Source organism: Vigna unguiculata, chromosome 4 (assembly GCF_004118075.2).
Source record: "Vigna unguiculata cultivar IT97K-499-35 chromosome 4, ASM411807v1, whole genome shotgun sequence".
NCBI classification, from domain to species: Eukaryota; Viridiplantae; Streptophyta; class Magnoliopsida; order Fabales; family Fabaceae; genus Vigna; species Vigna unguiculata.
In genome coordinates this window covers 1666028-1686551 of record NC_040282.1, presented here as the reverse complement: position 1 = coordinate 1686551, position 20524 = coordinate 1666028, and the positions used below count along the sequence as shown (strand labels likewise).

Here is a 20524-nt window from a genome sequence, read left to right as displayed (position 1 = left end):
CCCTTTATATATTGTTATAGATAATTTATTTTATTAAATCTTTGAACGGTGAAACGATCATATTAACTTATTTTTAAACGAAGTACATTTTAAATATATTTTAAAAGATTTATAATATAGTTAACTCAAAAGATGGATTAAGGTACTTTAAAAAATTATAAATTATTTATCGTTTTATTGTTTACTATCTATAAATTAAACAGTCGAAGATATATAATTCACTCGCTACAATGTAACTCGTTGTAGTTAGTGTCGAGTTTTTCTTGGCACAAAATTTTTTATTTATATAAATTTTCGGAGATTTTTTGGGTTAATATAAATTTTCTTAACGTCATTTTAACTGCTAGAAGATAAATGAATTTCCTTAAACTCATATTTTGTTTTCTGAAACTTCTTGCTCGTCACTTTAGATAGCACAATTTCAACTTAGCCATAGTATTTTGTTTATGTTTTTAATAGAAAAGTTAAAATATAATTTTAGCATTTTACGATAAACGACACACGAAGCATGTTTTTAGGTTAAGTGGTCTTATACATCTGATGTGATTATGTACAAAATTGAATGTGCTTGATCAATGTTGTTGTCTTTTGAAACATACCATAAATAAATTGTATAGATGGCTTTGAGAGATTTTCTTTCTAAGATTTAAGTGTTTTTTGACAGAAAAAAAATCAAGTTAATTTTTAAATAAGCTAAAATACTTTACAATTTTTTTTTTAAAATTTACCTAAGATATTTAAAAACAGTTTACAAATAAATAAATTTCATTTTCTTGTTTTTTTACACATAATCATTATATTTCAATTTTCTTTCACAAATTTTTAAAAGAATTTGAAAATTACTCTGTAAAATACAAATTTAAATAGAAAATTTATCTTATATAATACAAATAAAATTAATTTAAATATATTTATTTTTGTTAAAATAATTTTCATTTCATTAGTTTAAATATCATATAAATTAACAAAAATCAAACTCTAAATATAATTCTTCTATTTATTTTCCCCATTAGCAACTTTATTCTAACTATTTATTGAAAAAAATAAATACATAAAAATAATTAACAATTAATATAAGTATAATTTAAAAAAATAAAATATGTACATATATGTATACCTAGCTGAATCTTATTGTGAAACCATATTCATTTTCGGCGTGTGACTATAGAGGATTCAAATGGAACAACAAATATAACAAAGAACTATCTTTGTTGAGATAAACTCTAATACATTACTTTAATATCATTACTGTGGAATCATATACATTTCTAGCGTGTGACAATAGAGGATCCAAATGGAACAACAAATATAACAAAAAACTATCTTTGTTAGGATAAACTCTAATAAAAAATCTAACTCAATATTACAATACCAGCTTATAAATAAAGTTTGGATCCTTTGGATGCTATAACTTACTTTTATCTTCATAACTTTACCGTTCAACAAGACAATCTAGTAAATAGATTAAATTTTATTTATCAACTCTCATTATAAAATTCTACTAATATATTTTCTATCCGTTAAAAGAATTATTTTGAGACATTGTATATAATTCTTAATTCTTTTACACGTGATTGCATGTGAAAAATAGTGAAGAATTAATTGAGTAAATAAACTGAGTGTAATTATATTTCCTTTTCAGCTACTACTTTTTACAGATATACAATTACATCTTTCTTTAGTTTATACTTCTATAACCCCCTCAGGAATTTATGAAAGGAAAAAACATACTAAATCTTCAATTCTTATGAAAAATGAGCAATTACATTTAACATCAATGAAGTATAGAATGTATTAGAAGGTAAATTAATTAGAATTTATAATACATTAGATGCCTTTTACATAGATTAATAATGCATATAATCAATTTAGCATGTTTTAATTAAAAGGAAATGTCACTAAAGAGATTTGATAAGCATAAATAATTTCCTTTATACGTTAAGATGATGTTTCCAAAATTGTCATCAACAAAAGATACAGACAACTCAAACCGCACCCTATATAGTTCTTTCTCGTTTTAAATGCTTATAAAGGAAAATAATTATTAATTATTTCCAATTATATTTGTTATAATAAGAAAAAGGAAATTATCGATTGTTATTTCCTGTAATAAGAAAAAGGGTAAGAAATAGAAAATAGAGTAATTTAGCATGGGTAGTAAATCCGAATTTAAAATAGATTAAAATACCTTGTACGTAACACTTTATATTTAATGAATAAATTTTCGTTCGATTTATGGTAATGAGATTTTCATTATTCCTTCCTTTTATTTCTCAACCTCACATTAAAAATGTTTAGTATCATTATTATTTTTATGTAAAATTAAATTTTGATTTGATATTAAGTTAGACGTAGGTCTAATCTACGAAAAGCAGAGTGAAAATATAAAAAAAGAAACTAAGAAAAAAAAAAAAGTATACTGATATTAGGAAAGAGCATCTTGTTGTGATTGGTATCTCTATATTTTGCGGTGTTCCTTATGCACCGTACAAGTAGAGGACAGAGAACACAACACAACACAGAGGTTCATGAATATAGGAAGGTCAAAAAGGAAAAAACACACACTCCCTGTCCCTTGCCATTTCCATCACATGTCTCATCTCTTGCCACGTCACCCCATCAAAAGTCTAACCCCACTATTCATCTATCACACGGTCTATGAATGCGGTCTCATGTTATAACCCCTGCACCTTGTTCCACTTTATCATTCTCCCGTGTTTTTCTTCTTTTTTTTCCCCCACAGTCATCTTCTATGAATACCCAGCAACCTCTTTTCCCTTTCTCGCTCTGGTTGTTCCCTTGATACATTCACCCAGTTTTTCTGTCCTCTTTTCCTCTTGGAGGAGCCTCTGAGTCTGCTCAGGTACTGTCTCTCTCTTTCTCTCTTCTCTTTTTCTTTTTCTCTCTCTAAAACTAAGCTAGCTTTTGAAAGCTTATGCCTTTTTGCAAAGATTTGAAATCTGAGTTAAGGTTGCTGGGATTTGTTTTTTTGCGTTCAAGGTCTTGAATTTAAAAGGCTTTTAACAAAAGGTCTTTGAGAATTTTGTTATTTGGATCAAATTCTGCGATTTTGTTGTGTTCTAGGAGGTTTGGGGAGAAAAGAATGAAAAAAAAAAATGGAAGAAAGGGGTTTCTTTGTGTGTGTTGGTGGACGGATTTTTTAGATTTGGTTTATTTTTTTTCAGATTTGAGAGCAACCTGGGGAAAAACAATTGATTTGTTTGTGTTTGTGTTTGATGTTGCAGGTGTTCCTTGTCAAGATCCTCGGTTAAGTTGTTAAGGGAAAAGAAAAAGAGAAAAAGATGAATCAGTGTGGTTATCAGCAGAAGAAGACCTTGACAACCTGCGAGGAGATGAGGATGGAATCAGTGGTGTGCCCTAAACCTCGAAGATTGGGTCTCATGAACCACTCAACCTTTGATAGCCACATCAGAGCCTTCAGGCCACCCTTCATCAAGTATTCACCCTTCTGTTTTCTTCTTTTTCTTATGTAATTTGTTAATTTTGTTGTAAAATTTCTGACTTTATAATTGTTGTTAAAAATCAACAGCTACCAATCGGAAATTGAAGATTCAGGAGTTGGGGCTGAGCTTATGGACATCATTCTCCCTAAGGTATATTGTTTTTCTGTCTCAATCTTGAAAAGAAAGTTTCTTTGTGTCTGATAACATCTCCATCATGTGGTTTGGGTGTTGTTGACAGAAAGAAGTGTGAAATCTAACGAAAGATTGGTTTAAATTTGGTGTGTTTTGCAGAGATCTGGAGGGCAATTAGCCTCATCACCCCCATTTTACTGTGGATCTCCACCTAGCAGAGCCTCAAACCCTGTGATTCAGGATGAACAATTTGGTAATGGTATTGAGAATTTTGGTGCATTCAGCTTGGCACCAGCTTCACCATCTTCCTCAGCAAGAGGTTGTGTGAGGATGAAGTTTGGTCACACACCAGCAACAGTGAGGATCGAAGGTTTTGATTGCCTCAGCAGGGATAGGCGCAACTGCAGCATTTCTGCTGTTGCTTAATTCAATTTTAAACAGAGAGAAAAAGGAATCACCAAAGTTCTAAGAGCAGAGGAGATTTTTGGAACTAAGGAGCTACTAATCTTAATTTTAAATCTTATTTGTATTATATGTATATACTGGTCTTCTTATGGAAGTTGTTGATGAGTTAATTTTAAGGTGTCGTCATGTATAATTGAGAGAGAGAGATGGTGGAAATTTTCTCTTCTTCCTAGTTTTTCTATCCTTTTTGAAGAATAAAAAAGAAAAGGGAACAACTACAACAACAACACCAACACATCAAGGAAAAGAAAAAGGCAAGCAAAAAAGTCTTCTTCTTCTCTCTTGTTAGGTCTATGTGATGATGATGGAGTGAAACTTTGTTGTGAGTTTCACGGATCCAGAGTTTGTAACTTTCATGTCATTTGAAACTCAGCTCCTCCTTTTGTAATTGTATTGTGGAGGAGAAATTGAGGACTTATCTTTGGAATCTTTGTAAAATATATTTTTTGTGGGTGCCCTATTTGCAGGTGTCACCTATTTCACTATATATGAAAGAAATATTGTTCATATTTTATTCATTCCATTCCTTTAACATCAAAAACAAATAATAATAATAATCATAATCATGACTTGATATTGTAAGAGAATCATAGGAAGCTTCATAGACCATGATATGGTCTATGGTCAGCTTTGGAGGCTCTTGTCTTCTAATATTTTAATCATTGTCTGCAAATTCATTTGATAGATACTAAGACTTTTCTTTATTGTTTTTTTATTTTTTTTGAATTCTGGAGAATGCAAGAATTTGGATAACTATTTGGTGATGTGAAGAGGTGTCTGTGCAATGGTGTGAAAGGGTGAGTGGGAGAAATAAGTGAGTTCTGTTTGGTTGGATAAATGGCCAAAAAAAGTGATTTTGAAGCATATAGAGGAAAAAAAAAGAGGTGGGGTATGTAATGTGACAAGCACAAATGCAGAAACGTGTGCTTGTTACTTTATTGTGATGGGTGGAAAGTGGTTAAGAAGGAAGTGGCATGCATTAGGGTTTGTTTGGTGGGTGATGATGGTTGTGATATGATGCATATGCATTTATTTATTAGTATATAAATAAGGGTTTGTAAAAGCAAGTTGAGAAAGCGCGTTTTTTGGTGGTGCTGCTACTGTCTTAATTGCTTCTAAGAAATTTCTGAGGGAAAAAGACTAAGACCAGAGCAAAATTTTGCGTTGTAATTAACTATTGGAGTTGAATAATCTTCTTTCTTTTTGGTAACATCGTGTCGTTATCATCTTCTTAGAAAGATACAAAATGTGTGTGTAAGATTAGATTGAGACAATATCACACGAGTTACGTGATTATTGTTAATTAAAACATGTAAAATCTATCACAAAACTGTTTTTTTTTTTTCTGATTACTGTTTTTTACTGGTTTAATTAGTCGGATTACACATTTTCATTGAGATTTGTCAATTTTTAAAAAAAAGTCAATTGAGTCTTAACTTTTGAAAATATACCTTAATTAGGTCATTTTTAACAAAATTAGGTATTGATATTTATATCAAAATTTAGTGGTAAAAGTGATGAATTAAATTAATGATTTTAGTAATTTTTGTTTAGAAAGAACCTGATTAAGACACTTTTTCAAAAGTTGAGACTAGATTGACACATTTATAAAAATGAGTACCAAATTGATACATCGGTATCGACTAATTAAACATTTTTTATTTATAGAGATTAAATTAAACCTATATCAAGAAGTTTAAAATAGTTCAGATTCTTATCATTTAATTCTTCACGTTGCATAAATTTATTTTTTAATATCTCTATGTAAAATAATTTATTTTAGATGCCATACTATACCATTCTAGTCTCTTAATTTCTATTCTCTAAATTTGTAGATACTAAAAAATTTGAAATAGTATGTGTATATACTAAAATTGATATTTTTAAGTGTAAAATCCAAAAGGTTAAATTTATCTATTGGAAGCAGATGATGAGTAATTAGGCTTACGTCTTTTTATGGTATGGTTAGTTTTGTTATTTTTGAAGAAAAATAAATCGTTTTCTAAAACAAGTTCACCTTTTAAAAGAAATTAATAACAAAAATTACATTTAAAATATGTTAAAAGCAATTCATTACCGTTTCTATGTAGTTGAATTCTTAATTAAGAAATGATAGGTCATCTGTCCTTAAAAAATGATAGGTCAATTACTAAATATGTGTATTTTTCTTCTACCTTGCATCAATGCCTTTGTGTTTTGTGTTTGAAGAAAAGTTTTTATAGAAGAAATTGAAAAAAAAAAAAACTTATTACTTTTTAAAACTAATTAAGTTTATATAGAGGAAATGGGAAAAATAATATATCACTTTTAAAATAAGTTACTTACAAAACATAAACTGATAGAATAAAGTATTAAAAGCATTTAAAAACAAAACATTACCATTTCAATATTATTGAGTTCTTAAGTAATAATGATAGGTCAAAATTCCTTAAATAAAATGATAGATCAATTTCTAAATATGAGTATTTATTTTCTACCTTGTCTCAAGGCCTTACTTTTGAAGAGATGTTACAAAAGTGGAAATGGGAAAAAGAATAAATCATTTTCTAAAAAAAGTTTACAAATTGATAGAAAACAAAAATTAAAAATATGTCCAAAAAACACATTAATATTATGCACTGTTGAATTCTAGGTTACAAAAGTGGAAATGGGAAAAATAATAAATCACTTTCTAAAAAAAGGTTACAAATTGATAGAAAAAACAAAAATTAAAAATATGTCCAGAAAACACATTAATATTATGCACTGTTGAATTCTAGGTCAATTTATAAATGTGTGTGTGTGTGAAAAAAATACTAGAGGAAATGATTAAGAAACTGATAATAAGCATTAATTATATTCTTTGTGTTCAATTATTTTTCTTCATTATTTCTTTTGGCATCTTCTGATAGTTATGTCCTTTTCTTAAAAAATTATGACTATTTCCCTTTTTTTAATGTTGATTTTAAAAAATAAATAAAAACAGATTATAATAATTTGCCAAAACATACTCAATGCACTTCATTTTGAAACAAAATATAAGAATGCAAAAGTGCAGAACAGGAATTACCAAATTGAGTTTAGTAAGACAAATAAACCTACATTATTGATCATGAACATCAAACATAGCTTAAACCTAACAATCTTTAAATCATCATAATGTATTCTTAAAAACATTTAAATCAATATTTGATAGATATATTGAAGTGTGAAGTGTGCATGAGAGTGAAGTTACTATTGAGAGCAAAAGTAAACACCACAATCTTTAATATAGAGTGTTTTAAAGTGATAATTCTAGATAATAGTTCGTAGTTATTTTTTAGTCGAGTTTCTGGATTGTAATGGAAATGAAGCTATAACTAAACATAAATAGTATGTATAAATAATTTATTATCGTTATTCTAAATTAATTTTAAACACAAAAATAAAATAATAATAAAATAAAAAATATTAATTAAAAAATATTTTTTATCTATCATATCGATTAAATTACTCAAAAAAAATTTACAAATATTTGCTTAAATTTTGAATCTATCGTATCAATTATATAGAGACACGGATTCGTGAACATTGTGGGCTACCAATAATACTAAGTGACCTTTATATTTTTATTATTTTTGTTCAAATATTCTATGCATTATTTTTAAATAACTACGAGAATATTTTAAAACAGTATATGACCCTTTGTAGCATTTTTGTGGAGTTTTCAGTGTCTTTGTCTATCAATTGTTATCTTTTACTTTTTCTCTAAAATAAGGAAAAACAAGTATTTAATTGCATAAAAAATTATTTTCTAATTATATACTACTAACTATGCGTATATTCATGGAAGATATCATAATCGATGAATTGAAAAAAAAAGATTTATATATTAATTTATGCACAAATATTTTGAAGTCCTAAATTAAAGATAAAGTTGATTTGCAGGAAATAAGTGAGTCGAAATCTTATTTTACCAATTAATTTTATAAAATTAAATTAAAAATTTACCTTTTAATATGAGTTGTTGAGTTCGTTAAAAAATAGATTAAAAATGAAATGGTAATACAAATCAATAATCTTGTGGCGTTTGTCAAAATTTTGGGTTAATACATATCATTCCAATAAGTAAATTACCTTCAATAATTAAGTGTTGGCCTTTTAGAGGGTGTACAATAGGTTTGATCCAGCAAATATACTCACATTTTCTCGGAGACATAAATATACTCACAATTAGTATTATTTTTCTTGACTTTGTCATGTTAGAAAGAAGTATTATGAATTCGTTTGTCAAAAAATTGACGCATCAATCGTCGAAGAAAATGAGACTATAGCCAATAATTTATGAAAAAAAAAGTCATCTTTAAAAAATTTACGAGTTTATGGAAAAGTTCTTTAAAAATACTTTAAATTTAAAATTAGGGAAAAAGAAACTAAATAAATAAAAGTTACATTAAAGAGGAAAAATTATGTGTAGGAAAATTTTATTATATTAATATAATTTTATAACTATATGATATCTTTTTTTTAAGAAGGTAAATACATCTTCACTTGACATTAAATATAGCTTTTATTCGCACCTTTTACTTTCGTTAGTTTTATGTTAATTTGGTGATTAATATACGGTGATTTGTATTTGAAGTGTACGTTATTTAGACGTAATATTTTAATTAGGTTAAATATATTTTTAGTTAATTAATTTAAGATATTTAACTTTGTAGTCATACAAGAAATTACCATTAGTTCTCTAAATTACATAGTTATTCTAATTATTTAGAAAAACTTAAAATGTTTTCTTTTAAACTAGGGTAAATGAGAGAAAAATTCAGATGTATATAAACTTGGGTTGGCAATACAAAATATAATTATTATTTAACACTTTTTTGACAGAAAATTCGGACTTTTTTAAGTTTATAGATGAAGAGATAAAGGTAAACTTAACTTATATCATAGCAAGTCAGCTATTTTATTTCATTAATTTTTTTATTTTCTTCTTGGCTTCATTTAAAAAAAGTTTATTTAAAGTAGCTTAAAGTAGCATTTTACTCATATGTTTGACATTTGTTTTATTAGTTGAGAAATTATTAGATCGAATAAATATAGAGCTAAAATAAAAATAACTTGTTTAATTACATGTTGTTATGAATTAATGATTGTCCATTGATTTGATACATTTACTCATATGATTCATTACTCTTTATCTCTTTATGGTAAATATTTGTATTAACTAAGTTGATTTGTTTCCTTTATGGATTACATATTGTATCTATAATTCCTATCAATAATAATTGACATAGATGAGTTGCTCCCTATTCTCTCATTCTCTATTCTTTCTTGTTCTTCTCTTCTCTATTATATGTCGTCATTCTCTGTGTTATTCGATTTATTTCATAACACGTTATCAGCACGATGTTTCAATTGAGGACTAGTGGAAGTTTTTTCTCTCCAAGGACAGTGCTCTACGTGTCTCAATCCAGGCTCTTTCTAATCCTTTCTCAATTTATAATTTTACCTTATATTCTTCCTCATGTGATAAGAATTGTTTGACCTTATCAATTTTCATCTCCGTCTTATTATTTATTTTTATTATGATGATGATTATTATTAATATTATTATTTTGATGATGATTATTATTATTAATATTATTATTTTATGTGTTAGTTCTAAACACGCGAAACGTTGCAAAATTTGGATTTGTGACCCTTGATATTGCAAGGAAGAATTCCTTATATTGGATTTTAAATTTTGAAATACATTTAGATGCAATGGATAATTGGATACCATTAAATCAAGAAATAAAGCATCTGAGCAACTAATTTGCTCATGCGACAAAAAATTGTGAAAAAGGATTCACAAATATTATGAATTTATTTCATGCCTATGTATGGCTGGCTGGACAAAGCAATAAAGCTTTTGATGAAAAATCATGAGATCCGCCTAATGTGCTCCATTCCCAGAAGTGAATGCAGCAATCAATATTATGAATTTATTTCATGCCTTTGTATGGCTGATAAAAGCAATGAGCTTTTGATAGAAAATCATGAAAGCTGTCCAAATTGGTTCTGCTCCATTCCCAGAAGTGAATGCAGCAACATTTTATTTATATTTTCATGATCGTGATCGTGATCTTGATTATGGACATGGTTATAAAGAAAATTTCAAATACACATTTTGTCACCAGAAGTGGCACAATAATGTGAAAAAAAAAAGGAAAAGGAAAATGTGAAAATATTGACAAAAAGATGAAAGTATTTATTATCATTACGATGGTAAAGGCCATTTGAGTTGTACTTATTGTACACCAAAGCATCTTACAAATAATGAGAAGAACATAGAAACACACTTTGCTTATGAAGATGGTGATTCTGATTATGGCCATATGGATGCTACTCATCTTGATATTGTTATTTTTCTTTGCTAAAGCAAATGGAAGCATTGATCACCTCATTGATTATGAGAGTGTTAAAAAAAAAATTTCATATTGATATTTACGTTTATATGAAAAACGAATGTTTGCACTAGTACCAAAAGAATGTGCCTTAGTGATTGTGCTACAACTTATACAATTCTCAAGAGTAATAAATTTTTCTCTTGTTTGATAATGTGAGACATCGATGTTAGTATTATTTATAGTACTACAAATATATTTGAAGACTCTAGAAGAGCTATTATACTTCTACCAAGAAGTTGAATAGAAACTTATTAAGTTTCAATGATATTTGTCTAAATGGATATTATATTGAGACAAACAATGAAAAATATATGAAATATCTTTATATCTCTATGATTGAGTTGAAAAAGAAAGTGTATTGGAGAAATTATCAACATTCTCTTATAGTTTGTACTACAAGTTTATTAGTACAATTTAAATGCATGTCATGGTAAACCAGAAGTTTACAAATCAAAATGATTGCCTTGTTTGACATGATTAGTTATTATGATGCGAAAAAAAAAAGGGTTGAAAAACTCATGTGAACACGTTTGAAGCGTGGTAGACCTATTGGTTCCAAAGATAAAAACTCTTGAATGAGAAAGGGGGCTAATATGCAAAATAACCTAATCGAAAAGGTTGAAATCCCAAAAGATTCATTTGACATAATTAATGGTTCAGTTCCAGAAGAACCTCAGGTACCTGAAATGGTTGAAAATGATGAGATCTCAATAAATTATGTCATGAATCATATAATATGGAACCAAAATGAAGTTAACATTGACGAAACTTTTACTTATAACATAGCGATGAATGCTATGAATGACAATGAGGATCAATAAGCAATGATCAACAAAAGATTGTCGGCAAGGAAAAGATTGGCCAAAATGAAAATATGCAAAGAAGCATAATTATATTTGTTTGCTAAACGAAAGGTTTTTGGACGTGTAGTTCGCACTCCTAAAGTTGTGAAACCCATTGGGTACATATGGATTTTTGCGCAAAAATCAAATTAAGAATGATAAAATTGTTATATACAAAGCACAATTCGTTGCTCAAGGTTGTTCACAAAACCTTGTATTGATTTATGAAAAAACATATTCACTAGTATTGGATGCAACAACATTGCAATATTCGATTATCTTAGTTGCACAACAATGTTTGCATTTACATCTAATGAATGATGTTACAACCTATTCGTACGGTTCTTTTGAGAATCATATTTATATGAAAATCCTGAAGGATTTTATTTGCCCAACCAGACAAATTCTAAAAAGGGTTATTCAATAAAATTGAACATGCTCTTTTATTGATTAAAGCAAGGATGTGTGTGGTATAACCATCTTATTGAGTTCTTATTAAAATAAGGATATGGAAATGATCCTTTTTGTCCTTGTATTTATATGAAAATATTAGAAAATCAATTTTTCATAATTATTGTTTATGTAGATGACATAAACATCGTTGAAACTACTAATGAGCTCACAAGGCAATTGAAAGAATTTGAGATGAATGATCTTTGAAGGGCAAAGTCTTGTTTGAAATTAGAAATTGAGTATTTAAATAAAAGTATTTTTATACATCAAGAGGCTTATATGATTAAGGTGCTTAAAATGTTCTAAATGGACAAGTCATGTCCATTATGCACTCCAATAGTTGTGAGGTCGTTAGATGTTGATAAAGACTCTTCTTAGACCTCAAGAAAATGATGAAGATCTTCTTGGTCTAGAAGCACCATATCTTAGTGTCATAGAAACACTAATGTATCTTGCGAATTATACTCGATCTAATATTGCATTTGCTATAAATTTGTTAAGCAAGATATAGTTCTTCAACTACAAGAAGAGAATGGTTTGGAGTAAAACATATACTTCGTTACTTTAAGGGTACTACGAATATGAGCTTATTCCATCCAAATGATTCAGATTCAGACCAATGGGTTATGAATATGCATGTTATTTTACATATTCTTACAATGTCACAATGGTTGATCACAAACATGATGTTTGTTCACATGTGGTAGCACAATGGTTTCATGAAGGTATATGAAACAAACCATAGTAGCAACATCGTCTAATCATACAAAATTACGAGGAAAGTTGTGAATATGCTTGGTTAAGGTTTATAATTCAACATGTGCAAGAAACTTGTGACTATCCCCGAGAAAGATGGAATCAACAACCATATATGAAGACAATAGTGTATTGTTCAATTGAAAGGATGATATAGATATCCAAAAATTCATTCATGTGAAAATATGACAAGTCTATTTGTAAAGTTTTTGCCAAGAAAAACTTTTGAGCAAATGACTCACAAATTCGGACTCTGTCACCTTAATGATGTAAGTTTACATGAGGGGGAGAAATAGAATATGTGATGAACAATATTGTATTAAAGAATACAAAATGTTGTACTCTTTTTCCTTCACTAGGTTTTTTATCCCAATGGGTTTTTCCTAGTAAGGTTTTAACGAGGCACATTCTTTATCAATGGACACTCAAGGGGGAGTGTTATGAATTAATGATTGTCCATTGATTTGATACATTTACTCATATGATTCATTACTCTTTATCTCTTTAATGGTAAATATTTGTATTAACTAAGTTGATTTGTTTCCTTTATGGATTACATATTGTATCTATAAATAGGACTCTTCCTATCAATAATAATTGACATAGATGAGTTGCTCCCTATTCTCTCATTCTCTATTCTCTCTTGTTCTTCTCTTCTCTATTATATGTCGTCATTCTCTGTGTTATTCGATTTATTTCATAACACATGTATTTTTTTAAAAAGTAACTTTTATTTTTCACAAATTACAAATTTTGAAGATATGTACATTGCCTCCTACTTTGCTGCTACAGTTTTGAAGATATGGTGTGTTCAGTTCTGAAGTTGCTTTAAATACCTGAAATGAAAAAAAATAAAAAAATTGTGGAATAAGTTGAAGTCTTTATTGGCAGAAGTTTCTAACAAGCAAAGAACTAATAGACACCTACAATAACTATTATTAAAGAATTTTTTCCATAAATATTTTTAAAATAGAAAAAAAAATATTTGAGTTTTATTATAATCTAATATATACACAAGTTTAAAAATAAAAATTCATAAAAATTAAGTGAGTCACTTTATAAAAAATAATTTAAATATAAACTCATTTTAACAAGAAAAACGTTTTTTCTATTCATTTTAGAATAGTTTATAAAACAATTTCTAAACATGGTGAGTTTTAGTTACAAATGTGATAGAATCTTATTCTATAACCATCGTATTGGGAAGGGTAGAATTATTAGCATGTAGCAAATGAAAGCTTAATAATTAATAGTCCTAGTTGAAATTTTAAATTTTGATTTTAATTCTCAACCTTTTAAAGTAAAGAAAAAAAAATAGCATTTAAAAAAATAAAAATCAAACTTTGTAGTCCTTAAATCTACACTTTTTCCTCTCTACAAGATTCAAAATTAGGATATTTAAAAAATATGGTAAAAGTACTATTAACATTAGGATTAAATATATATAATATTTACGTGTTGAACTTCAAATATAAATTATCTATGATGGGTTTGATTTCTCATGTACTCATATAAGCAAATATAAAGCTAATTGTTACTATATTAATAATTGTATGCTCTATTATGAAAAAACCCTAAATCATGGGCAAATCAATAATCATAACCTCACCTTCAAAGTTATTATCTTTTCTACATTTTTATGGTTTTGGGTTTCTCTTTCTAAACAAAAACTCTTTGATTGAGAAAAGTTCATAACTGATTAGGCAGTTTCAACGTTCTCAGAATTAGCACCAGGATACACATTTTTTAGATCCTTAAGTAATTGTAACTTCTCAATCTCCTCATCCTTAACCAAAATAGTGTCCTTCAAAGAAGCCACCTGAAAATTCAAGTAAAAATTTGAACTAGTTGAATACAAATTTAGATCATTGTCCATGCTAGAGTTATATTATATCTAGTTTCTTATAAGAGACTGTATGAAAAGATTGATGCCATATCTTCTTAAATAATGCATTTGATGTGTTCATAAAATGATTGAAAGTGAAAGTAAGATAACCATATTAATAAATTTAAGCACCTGTTCCATTAATTCTCTAACATCTCTTCCTTCTTTACTACTCTTAGCAGCTCCTAACTCAATTCCAGAAACCCTCTCAGCAAACTTTAAAGTACTCAAAGATTCAGAAAATGACTTTACATCAGAATTAATTTGGACCAACATGAGTGTTTTTGCTTGACCACCTGTGTAAAGAAAAATAGAATGCTATCTCTTCAGAAAATTTGATACAGAAAACAACCCAAAAACCTTAAATTCTGCTCCAACCGAATTTGGTCAAGTCAGTTCCGATTGAGATTTTTTCAAATTTGATCGAGTCGGTCCCGATGAATATTTGACCGAATTTAGCTGAGTCTGGTCAGCATTTGACTGAATTTGATCAAGACAGTCCAAATTTGACCAAGATAGTCATGATCAAGTTCGAATTTGACCTGATCGGTCCAAGTAAAAATTCGGCCGAAATAGGTTGAGTCGACCGAATTTGACCTTTGTAATTTAGTGCAACATAGTTTGATAAAACAAAAAATAGTTCCGTTCAGCTTATTTGAATTAATTTTTAGTTCGTTTCATACATACTACTTTTTGATTCAAAAGAGTTTTTATCGGTTCAGTATATCTTGTCCGCCCGTACTTAAATTTCAATCTTTGTGGATGGTAGTGAGACAAGACAAGACATATTGGCAACAAGAAATGATGATTTTACCAAGAGATGTTTGCAGAAGTTGAGTAAGCTTGCTATTTCTATATGGCACATGAGCACTCTTCTGAGAAAGTGCAAAAATGACATCTCCAAGAGCAGAAAGTGATTTGTTAATGTGTTGTGCTTCCTTGAGTCTATCACCAACCACTTCAGAGCGATCAACTCTTTCACTTCCTGCTAAATCTACCAAATGAAGATTACCAAAAAGAGTGGAACCAGACTTTTTATCCATCCCACGAACATGAATTGAGACCACACTGTGCACACATTTAATGAAACATTATAGCACAAACCTATTACATTGTTAAATTGTTAAGAGAGTGAAAACACAAACCTGTGAGAACGACTACTTCTTTCATTCATAGCTGTCGAACCCTTAGCTCTATTTTTCAGACCAATGTCCATTAGCTTTATGACATCCTCAGTTGTTTTCACAGGTTGCATGGTAGCATCAGGCACTGCCAATCCATTTGGTTGAGCATGATTCAATATCCCAAGTGTGTGTAAATCAAGGAAACCATCGTTCAGAGACATCACATGCTATGTTTTTTCTCTAAGAAAGTATGAGAAAGCAAAAAGAAGTTCATGCAAAGAATGGTGTTTCCATAATAACAGGAAAAGGATATTTCTTTGTAGCATCAGTTGTTAATAAGTCTCGCACTTGTTCATTGTATATCTCAATTACTTGAACCCCAATCTCATACTCTATGGAGCTTTTTCTACTTGTGGATATGCTGAAGAGATCATTAAGAGCTCGATAGTTAACACCAACACTCTCTGGTGTTGGATTATTTGGACCACTCTGAAAAACAATGGCAACATATATAGAACGAGGAGTTAACTTTAATTAGCATGATGAATAAGAGAAACAAACAAGGGTTACCTAAGTTTTTGGTGCCTAAGTTATAACGTGATATTTAGTTTTCATCCTTTTCTCAAACTATGATTCCCATACTTAAGAAATTGTTACCTGTTTTTTGTTGTGACAGACGGCAAATCATGCTGACCTTCTTAGACGTTTACAGGAGGACAACTTGTAGACTACATCTAACATGATTTGTCGTTTGTCATATAAAAAAACAATTAACATCGTTGAATTAAAATGACTACATTCATGCATTTTTTTTTAAGTGTAGAGACACTTTCTGTAATTAACCCAAGAAACAAAAACACGATATAATATAGGGACAAAAACATAGTTAACCCAAGTAACAATAAACAAACAAAAGTTGCATACCATTGTGTAAGTTTTCCCTGAACCAGTCTGACCATAAGCAAATATACATACGTTGTAGCCATCCAATACTGATCGTATGAAGGCTTGTATGTCACCATACACCCCAGCTACATCATTCAATGGAGTCAACATGCATAGATAGATGTTATTATGATGATGTAAAAGTTCATTCATTCAAAACCTTATGATAAAATGGAGATTATAGAGAAATAAAACCTTGAGTTGAGGTTGGACCAAAGACCTTGTTGAACTTAAATGATCTAAGGCCTTCCTTTCCTTGTTTGGAAGGATTTGCCACAACCAACTCTGTTTCACCAATGTGTTCCACAATAGTTTGTTTTTCCTTTTGACCAGGAAGAAATGGTCTTAGTCGACAATATACTCTTATATTTCCTATATCAGACAAAAGTCCCATGTAAATTCACAACATGTGCCTCCATCAGTTAACTGTTGCATAAACAATGCTACCTTTTAATTCTTGAACTTCATTGAACAGTTTTCGATTTTCTGCAAGAACTATTTGATAATTCTCTGCTGCATCTACCAGTGGTTTCAGATTTAAACCTAGACATGTTGCAGTAAAGTTATTAACTGGTAAAAAAAACAAGAAAAATGTGGAGGTTGAGCATAAAGTGTAATAGAACATACCTAATTTTTTACATTCCTCAGAGTAAATCTTTTGCTCTTTCAAAGCATCTTGCTTAATAGATTCCCATGATAATTTCAATGTCTGAATAGCAAGTTCGATAGAGTATTGTAATAGTTGACATCATTGTAATAAGATTGACATTTCGTTGAATATAAGTTTAGTTACCTTGATGGAACTGAACTGAAAATTCACATCTTTTCGTATTTGGTTCTCTTTCTGCACCCACTTCTGATATTTTGACTCGTAAATGGTTTCATTCTCTTTAATCTTATTTCTTAGTTTTTCCATCAAGTTTTCGTATTCTTGTGATTTCTGTTTCAGCTCTTCTTTACCAGCCTCCACTTTTGCTTCCCATTGTGAGCATTGTACTTCATGTGATTTTTTCGTTGTTTCTAGTTCTTGCTTAAATGATGAAATTTCCATACTTTTGTCCTCTACCTCTTTCATATATTTCATAATTTCTTTCTCATTCGCCATTTTTTCATCTTGAGCTTTTGCTTTCAATTCTGAGCATTGTTCTTCATATGTTTCTTTCGTTGTTTCTAGTTCTTTCTTAAATGCTAAAATTTCCATGTTTTTGTCCTCTAGCTCTTTGGTATATTTAATAATTTCTCTCCCATTCGTCATTTTTTCCTCTTCAGCGTTTGCTTTCAATTGTGAGCATTCATCTTCATATGTTTTTTTCATTGTTTCTAGTTCTTGTTTAAATGCTGAAATTTCCATATTTTTTTCCTCTAGCTCTTTGATATATCTAATGGTCTCATTCCCACTTGCTATTTTTTCCTCTTCAGTTTTTGCTTTCAACTGTGAGCATTGAACTTCATATGTTTTTTTCATTGTTTCCAATTCTTGCTTATATGCAGAAATTTCCTTGTTTTTGTCCTCCAACTGTTTGATATAATTAATAACCTCGTTTCCATTTGCCATCTTTTCCTCCTCAGCTTTTTCTTTCAGTTGTGAGCATTGTACTTCGTATGTTTTTGTCACTGTTTCTAGTCTTTGCCTCATTGCTGAAATTTCCATTTCTTTGTCCTCTAGTTCTTTAATATATCTACTAACCTCTTTGCCCTCTTCCCTCTTTTCCTCCTCAACTTTTGCTTCCAACTGTGAGCATTGTACTTCATATTCTTTTTTCATTGTCTCTAGTTTTTTCTTTAGTGTTGAAATTTCCATATTTTTGTCCTCTAATTCTTTAATATATCTGATAGAATCTGTTCCCTCTGTCATGTTCTTCTCCTCAACTTTTGCTTTCAACTGTGAACACTGTACTTCATATGTTTTTGACATCGTTTCTAGTTTTTCTAGTTTTTGCTTCAACGTTGAAATTTCCATGTTTTTGTCCTCTAATTCTTTAATATATCTGATAGAATCTGTTCCATCTGTCATGTTCTTCTCCTCAACTTTTGCTTTCAACTGTGAACACTGTACTTCATATGTTATTGCCATCGTTTCTAGTTTTTCTAGTTTTTGCTTCAACGTTGAAATTTCCATGTTTTTTTCCTCTAGCACTTTAATTACATCTCTGTCATGTGTCATCTTTCCCTCCTCCGCTTTTGCTTCTAATTGTAAGTGTTGTTCTTCACACATTTTTTTCATTGTTTCTAGTTTCTGCTTTAATGTTGAAATTTCCATAGTTTTGTCCTCTAACTCGTTAATATATCTATTATTCTCTTTGCCATCTGCTCCATTTCCCTCCTTAGTTTTTTGTTCCATCTCTGAACATTGTACCTCGTATGTTTTTTTCATCGTTTCTAGCTTTTGTTTCAATGTTGAAATTTCCTTAGTTTTATCCTTCAATTCTTTAATATATCTAATAACCTCTTTGTTGTCGCATTCCCTCTTTTCTTCCCTTTTAGTGTTCTTAATTAGGTTCACATCATTTTCCTTTTCTTCTTGCATCTTAGTCATCCTAGTTTGTTTTAATTCATCTACCTTCTTTTCTTCTTTTTCAACCCTCTCACTCTACATGAAGAGGCCAAAGAGCATATATCAGAAACAAAAAGAAAATGATTCATTTTTTTTCTTTAGCTACAAAACACTCAAAAATTTAGTAGGATTCTATCATATTAATTCTATGTCTAAGTGCATACATATGTTACTAGTAAGTAAGAAACATTACCTTTAAATGTTGAACCTGGTTTATGTTAACAATCTGTCAGAAAAAGGTTCCTATGATAAGTAGAAAAGCTTGTATTTGGTATCAATATATGTACTTTGTAATAATTCAGTATATACCTCTTTCTCTTCCTCAGTTCCAGATGCAAGAGCTTCAAGGACTCTGATTCTTGAGTGATATTTTTCTTCACGGGCCTTAAAAATATTGTTTTGCTGCAGGTAAAAAGGAACATAGCAGGATGAAAAAAAACAACAACTGAGAACAACAATGGTAACTAGCTTTTGAAAATCATGCAACTTTAACATACAGTTTTTAAATGTTCTGCTTGAGTTGATATACGTCGCTCAATCTCTTGCACAACCTTTCTCAATAAGCAAGCCACACGCTGAGATGTAAAACATCATTGTTAGCGAATTAGAGAATACACTTTGAATGTTATTACAATTTGCATGCACTAATATCTTGTCATAAACCTCTCCATTAATATTTGATGAAGAAAAAAGTCAAATGAATTGTTCTTTTTCATGAATGCATTTGTTATTTATGTAACTCCAAATACTCTAAGTGTATTATACTTGAGGTATTTCGCCATTTCTTCTTTCAACACTTTCCTCCAAAATACCATTCACCACACTCAAAAGCGACTGAGTAGGAGCATTCTGCAACAATAAATGCTAAAACAAATCAGTGATGTAGAAAAAAATGTGAATTCTGCAAATCTTTAAAAAGGGTAAAAGAAAAAAATAGGAGAGTTTACATCCAAGCTAGTTGATTTCATCAGTTCTGAAATTTTGGCTGAAGGATGATCAGCATGGCTTCCTTGTTTTACTCGAAACACCTCAGGAAACTTGTTAGAACCTAACGTTGTTGATGGCTCTGCATAACATGTTCAATAAGTATCATAAAGATAAAACATAATACATTTGGTCTTCTGAATCACAAAAATATAACCATACCAACAATGATTAAAAATTTGTTATTTCATCTTTATCTCATCATGTTTATAAGCATCGAAACATTCTGGGAAAGGTAAATTTCATCGTACCTGTCATAAGTGGAGTGTGTAAAACACGTTGCAACTTTGTTCCTGACAAAACCTTCCTCTGGGGTGAGTTAACTCTTGAACCTGAATTGCTCAGGTCTCTGGGTTCTATATTGTGGTTAATTGATGGTGGATTCATCACTATAGGTGAATTTTGTTGGGACATAACTTCATACATTAATGCAGAATTTAACCAAGCTTCATCTCACGATGAATATCATAGCTGCCAAAGTGGTAACATGGATATTGTGTAAAGCATCAT

The 20524-nt window shown here is 29.6% G+C and overlaps 2 protein-coding genes across 2 annotated transcripts; one reads left to right on the top strand and one right to left on the bottom strand.

Moving 5' to 3' along the window:
* The first annotated feature begins 2680 nt into the window (after positions 1–2680).
* LOC114182326 lies at positions 2681–4573 on the top strand. The gene is made up of 4 exons (XM_028069184.1): positions 2681–2863; positions 3246–3457; positions 3551–3614; positions 3756–4573. The coding sequence occupies exons 2-4, from the start codon at positions 3303–3305 to the stop codon at positions 4020–4022; spliced, it is 486 nt and encodes a 161-aa protein (XP_027924985.1). The 5' UTR covers positions 2681–2863; positions 3246–3302; the 3' UTR covers positions 4023–4573.
* Positions 4574–14143: 9570 nt separating this feature from the next.
* On the bottom strand, positions 14144–20401 carry LOC114182009 (kinesin-like protein KIN-14P). The gene is made up of 15 exons (XM_028068748.1): positions 20266–20401; positions 19978–20096; positions 19796–19879; positions 19528–19605; positions 19318–19432; positions 17270–18372; positions 17104–17185; positions 16924–17019; positions 16672–16848; positions 16456–16562; positions 15843–16020; positions 15553–15721; positions 15222–15475; positions 14540–14703; positions 14144–14341 (listed from the first exon to the last, which is right to left on the bottom strand). Exons 1-15 carry the CDS (start codon positions 20399–20401, stop codon positions 14222–14224), a joined length of 2982 nt encoding a protein of 993 aa, XP_027924549.1. The 3' UTR covers positions 14144–14221.
* Between the last annotated feature and the right edge of the window lie 123 nt (positions 20402–20524).

Coding starts and splice junctions, on each gene's coding strand:
- LOC114182326 (XM_028069184.1), top strand. CDS start 3,303: ATGAATCAGTGTGGTTATCAGCAGAAGAAGACCTTGACAACCTGCGAG. Junction 3,458..3,550: donor TTCAGGCCACCCTTCATCAA/GTATTCACCCTT, acceptor AAAAATCAACAG/CTACCAATCGGAAATTGAAG. Junction 3,615..3,755: donor TGGACATCATTCTCCCTAAG/GTATATTGTTTT, acceptor TGTGTTTTGCAG/AGATCTGGAGGGCAATTAGC.
- LOC114182009 (XM_028068748.1), bottom strand. CDS start 20,401: ATGAATCCACCATCAATTAACCACAATATAGAACCCAGAGACCTGAGC. Junction 16,563..16,671: donor TGGTCCAACCTCAACTCAAG/GTTTTATTTCTC, acceptor TGAATGATGTAG/CTGGGGTGTATGGTGACATA. Junction 15,476..15,552: donor AGAAGTAGTCGTTCTCACAG/GTTTGTGTTTTC, acceptor ATGTGTGCACAG/TGTGGTCTCAATTCATGTTC.